Consider the following 5906-nt stretch of genomic DNA (forward strand, 5'->3'; position numbering starts at 1 on the left):
CAGTACCTACATGGCCTCAAAAACATGATGTAGGTATTCTAATTTTAAGATTTTCTAAATTCTTTACGAGTTGATCAGAGCTGAATTCTTCCAGCAAGATAGCAATGCGGGCGGTAACGTGTCTTCTTCAACCAATGCCGTGGCCACCAATGAGAAGAACGGAGGCAGCACGGGCGGAGTGCGGTCCAGCCAGGTGTCTCTCAGTTCCAATCCGGACCTGGACTTCAGATACTCGGCTATATTCACTGAAGTAGCGTTCTACCGCGGCCGACTGCTCGCTGTCAAGAGAGTTCGCAGACACCATATTGATATCAACAGAGAGATCAAAAAGGAGCTCAAAATCGTAAGTTAATCAGCATTTTTGTTATACTTTTATATGACACACTTTCGAACATTATGATTTGAATATTAACATAATCCCCTTAGTTTCATAAGCAATAAAATGTACCTATTCTATTAGATAACTACCTATAAATACATCGATCAATATTTTACTCATTGAACTGTACAAGCTCTACCTTAACTCATAAAACATGGTCTACGTAATTTACTTTGATAAATCCTTACGGCATTACATGGGGTTAGCTCAAAGGCTTTCCTCGTAACAAAACAAACAAAACATTTCTCTTTCAAGCTCGTCTTGTATGATGGGGCACCGACTGAGACAAATCGTTTTAATAAATCCGATTTACTGAACTGATGCTGCCGTACCTATATATTAGGCACAATAGAAATAAATAGCCAGGTTTATCCAACGAAATATGTGGTCTTGGATGTTTATGAACATCTTTTATCATCGTTACAATACATGATTATAGTTTCACTGTGCTGGTAAATACTTCTACATGACTATATTAACTTCGGAGTCCTATTTCGTTCATAACGTAACTTCGTGCAGCATTTTCCAAACTACTCCTACTCTCACTATCAGATGAAAAACATAATTATTAGCCTGGAAAGATTGAGATAAATTATTAAAATGTTTTTGAAGTGGGTGATAAAAATGAAAGTTTAATAGGTATCTAAGATTTACTATATCTAAGGGTTTACTTTTTGATGCGAACCTCTCTGATTATGCAGGACCTACCTAATATTTTAGGGATTTGTTGTCTCCACATAGCACCTAACTAGAGATTTGTGTTCACTTAAGAGAAAAATTGAAAATAAAATTTTCCAATCACTGAAAACTATTGGAATTTCAGCTAATAAATTAAGTTAAGATCTCGTGAAAGGTGATTTGTTCAGGTGTGGATAAATACTTTGTTAGTTCGCAGTAACTTACAGCTGTTTGTTCAGTTTCAGTTAATAATAGACTTTATTGAAAATCTTTAGAGTATAAACTCAAATAAAATATTCCAATAAGTAACTGAACTTTTCTTAGAACTTGTAACGAACTTAGGTAACTTTCGCTAATCACTGAACATATGATATTTGTCTGCTACTGTCTGAATGTTGAATTTGTGGGCTCAGGAGCTTTGAATATCCAAGATTAGAAATTCCTCAATAAATAATATAAAATGCTTAAAGAAAGAACCTATCTACCACATATTATATTGTATTTAGCCGTTCGTTTTTTCGCTTACGATGGGAGGAGTTCCTATTGAACAGGGTAACTGATAACATTAATTTATTACTCTCTACCGCGCCCACACAATCCGAATATTTTCGTTAATGGTCTTCGGATAAAAATCGGAGTCATATCCGAGCGCAAATGTAGGAAATTAGGCACATGCCTTTGAATTATTAGTATCTGGCTATCTGCCACGGATATGGTAGCAGGGGCGGATCCAGCCCTAAGAAAAAAGGTTGTGGGTATATCCTTCCAATATTCTTTAAATTCAGGAGTCCTCAGATTACTTATGTGAAAAGATTTATTACAACACCTAGGTTATTTTACAAATCCTTGCTTTTATCTTCTCAAATAGATTCTGCTAGCAACAAAATAAATAAAATAGGTACCAATATATTGCATTATACTTACTTATGTAGGTAGCTGTACACAGAGTACCTACAGTGTACACTGAATAAATAAAACAGTAGAGAATTCTGTTTTATTTATACATTCAGAATGTATAATAGCCGTATTTGCTGGGTATTGTATCTCCAGCGTGCAATAATAAACTGTGTGTGTCGGCAGATGCGGGATTTGCAACACGATAACGTGAACGGGTTCGTCGGCGCGTGTATCGAGCCGCCCAACGTTTGCGCCTTATCCGAATACTGCACGAGAGGCAGTCTCAAGGTAACACAATATAAGGGTGCATCTACACGGTGCAAGTATCTTGGGCCATGTTGAGGCACAGGCGCAGTTTACATGCTTTCAAAAACGTGCGAGGTCCAGCGACTCCCGCCTGTACCAAAGCAAAATACCTACCCACTTGCTCGTCACTTGTCACTTGCGCATGTTAACTTGCTCCAGCTAATTACACCGTGTAGGTACACCCTAAACTATATGTATATTTTCTATTTTAAATATTGCAACATTCAAAGATAAAAATCTTTGGCAACATACTCGTGTCTGTAGTTTAATGCTCCATTTTTCACAGGACATTCTTGAGAATGAAGATATCAAACTGGATAACATGTTCATCGCGTCTTTAGTGGGAGATATAATTAGAGTAAGTTTCATAGATCTATCTACCTACCTACACGTTGATTTTATGCGGTGCTAATGTCGGTTAGGAATTCAGGGGCCCGATTCTCCTAATTTTACTTAAGCGACGTACGATTCACACTCGACTGCGATCCAATCACGACTCAATTACGATAGAAGCGTATGTATGTGGCATTCCGCTATTTTTTCTTTGAAATAAACGTTTTTATCCTTTTCTGTCATTCAATAATGAATCATTTTGTCTGCAAATGATTTACGATTGCAATATGATTGTAGAGCAAACTACCGTACCTATAGACCAAAATCACCAAAATAGCAGACCAATCGCAAACCAATCGAATGTCGTTGGAATACGATTATATTAGATATAGATCGATTATATTAGTAGCAGAATGCCCGATATGGTTAAAACTGCTATTACGATCAAATTGCGATTCAATTTCTATTAGATTTTGACATTATTAACTTCGGTCCCCAGGAGCTTATAAAAATATTCATCACTAATGCGCAAATCCTACCAAGTGATTTGCGATCCCATAAGTCAGTGGGAGTTTGTGTTAGTACCTACCTACAAAAATTCTTGAAATACGACGGCGAAAGGCCAATTTATATTTTAAATTATAAATACTCATCATGCATGCAACTAACAAAATACATAAATACAACATATTCACACATTATCATTTTCCTTTCATCCAGTCAGGTAAGTAAAGTAAGGACTTCAATATTTCTTTTCCCAGGGAATGATTTTCATCCATGAATCACCGCTGCAGTTTCATGGTGCACTCCGACCATCCAACTGCTTAGTGGACGCGCGCTGGGTCGTTAAACTGGCAGATTTCGGATTAAAAGAATTTAGAAAGGGTGAATTGCCTCCATCGGAGTCAAATGCCTTGAGATCTCATATTGAAGGTAAGCGATTACTTCATTTGCAGATATAATTTACATAATATTGTGAACATGAAATTTTCTTTATCACCAACTTAAATGCCTACGAGAAAGTAGGTACCTAATAGTGTGTAGGTTTCCTTTTTCATCAACCCTCCCACATCTTCACAGGTTTAGCATATTTATCCCCGGAGCTACTTCGCTCTGCGGGCTGGGGCAAGGAGACCACGAACATGACAGAAGAATTACACGACGGTTCCCCGCCATCCGACGTTTACGCATTCGCACTAGTCCTATACGAGCTGCATACTCGACGAGGTCCATTCGGCGGAGACGCGTTACCAGTTCCCTCGCTGCTGCATAGGATAGCGGCTCCCGATCCTGCGCCTTACAGGTAGGTATGTGTCTGAGCAGTGAGCTACGAGACCTTAGTCTAGATACTAACCATGACGGCTTATTGTGCTCTTGCAAACAATATCATGGTCTGCTCACCAGACATTACTTAACAAAAGCGTATCATTTCTTTCACAACTTATTTTTTTATTGAAATGCAGTTAGCGTATTGGTTTTTTTAAATAAGTATGTAATTAAATAATGATTATTCTAAATTGCAGGCCTCCGCTAGATGCGTTAACTGCTAGTTTTGATTGTGTAAGAGAATGTTGCACTGAATGCTGGGCAGAAGACCCGTCAGCTAGACCAGACTTCAAAGCCATCCGTACGCGGCTCCGACCACTTCGGAAGGGCATGTAAGCAGCTTTACCAATATTTGGCTGTACACACGGTACAATTAAGATGTAGCTTGAATTATCTACCCTTGCTTTTTTCAGGAAACCAAACATATTTGATAACATGATTGCCATGATGGAGAAATATGCGAACAATCTCGAAGCTTTAGTAGACGAGAGGACTGATCAATTGCAGGAGGAGAAGAAAAAGACTGGTTAGAACTATTTTTAAGCATTGTAGTATAGCTATCACATAGCTTGACTTATTTTACCTTTACCTATTTGCTGTATTTCAGAGGCTTTATTAGAAGAAATGCTACCAGCACCGGTGGCCGACCAGTTGAAGCGAGGTCGACGAGTTATGCCAGAGAGCTATGATTCCGTGACTATTTACTTTAGTGATATTGTTGGCTTCACAGCCATGTCAGCGGAGAGTACTCCATTACAGGTAAACAATGGACGTTCAGCTCACTTTGCCCACGTTGTGATCATAATATTATATTGCATGTAGTCCTAACAGTGATTGTGTTCTGTTTACAGGTGGTAGATTTTTTGAATGATCTTTACACATGTTTTGATTCAATATTAGAAAATTTTGACGTCTACAAAGTGGAAACTATAGGCGATGCTTACATGGTCGTAAGTATTATTTAGCAACGAATTAAGTACTTGCATACTTTTAATTTCGTATTATTACTTTTACTTAAATGATTGCTTATTCTAGGTGTCGGGCTTGCCAATTCGTAATGGTATACTCCACGCAGGCGAAGTGGCATCGATGGCTCTAGCTCTATTGTCAGCCACGCGGGCATTTCGCTTACGACACCGGCCTGATCATAGGTTAATGTTGCGAGTCGGTCTACATTCAGGTAAAGATAATTATGAAACGTTCTTAAATAAGTGTTTAAATATCAATAAATTGTCTAATGTGTCGTAAATTACGTTTGTAGGGCCAGTATGTGCAGGAGTAGTAGGACTGAAGATGCCCAGATATTGTCTATTTGGAGACACGGTTAACACTGCCAGCCGTTTCGAATCGACAGGAGCGCGTAAGTAACAACCTCAGATGTTCGCTTATTGTCAGTACGCTATTTTCGAAAGGCGAACGTCACCTACTATTTACTGATAATTTCGGTTTATTGCAGCCCTAAAAATCCACTGTAGTGCAGCGTGCAAAATGTTGCTTGATCAACTAGGAGGGTATATTCTCGAAGAGCGGGGTATAGTCTCAATGAAGGGAAAGCGTGACCAGGTAACGTATTGGTTGCGAGGCGAGGAGCCAGCCGCGGCCGCCGCCCGGGCCAGACGTAGAGCGGCCAGAGACAATGCACAACCACCGGGAAGCACAGACAAACGAGGACAGAGGAGCTCCCTCAAAACTAGGAACTGGAAGAATCAAGTTGGTGGCCTGCATAGGTAACGATCCATTCGAATTTCAAGTTTTTTTTTCTATATTCAAGTGTTTACTAATTGGTTGATATTATTATGTTTTAAGATGTTGCAGTTTAGAATCTCCTAAAAAATTGCGCTTTGCATCCGGAAATCATTTGGAATCTCATACGGACGGCGTTTTACATCATCGCAGCGATGAGTATCTCATGGAAGTAAGTGCTATACTGAGGGATTATAAGGTTTTGAGGACAAAACAAAATATGACATTTGATTTTGGTCCTCAG

General features: G+C 39.0%; 1 protein-coding gene across 1 annotated transcript in view; it reads left to right on the forward strand.

Annotated features, from left to right (window-relative positions):
- The window catches only part of LOC124631278 (guanylate cyclase 32E), a 31527-nt gene that overhangs the window by 25022 nt on the left and 599 nt on the right, over positions 1-5906 (forward strand). The window contains exons 13-25 of the mRNA XM_047165597.1: positions 99-343; positions 2138-2242; positions 2547-2618; positions 3355-3526; positions 3674-3896; positions 4117-4251; positions 4333-4445; positions 4527-4678; positions 4771-4869; positions 4955-5099; positions 5181-5279; positions 5376-5646; positions 5726-5834. Coding sequence (XP_047021553.1) covers positions 99-343; positions 2138-2242; positions 2547-2618; positions 3355-3526; positions 3674-3896; positions 4117-4251; positions 4333-4445; positions 4527-4678; positions 4771-4869; positions 4955-5099; positions 5181-5279; positions 5376-5646; positions 5726-5834 — 1940 coding nt within the window. The remainder of the gene's footprint in view (positions 1-98; positions 344-2137; positions 2243-2546; positions 2619-3354; positions 3527-3673; positions 3897-4116; positions 4252-4332; positions 4446-4526; positions 4679-4770; positions 4870-4954; positions 5100-5180; positions 5280-5375; positions 5647-5725; positions 5835-5906) is intronic.

This window comes from Helicoverpa zea, chromosome 6 (assembly GCF_022581195.2).
Source record: "Helicoverpa zea isolate HzStark_Cry1AcR chromosome 6, ilHelZeax1.1, whole genome shotgun sequence".
Taxonomy (NCBI): domain Eukaryota; kingdom Metazoa; phylum Arthropoda; class Insecta; order Lepidoptera; family Noctuidae; genus Helicoverpa; species Helicoverpa zea.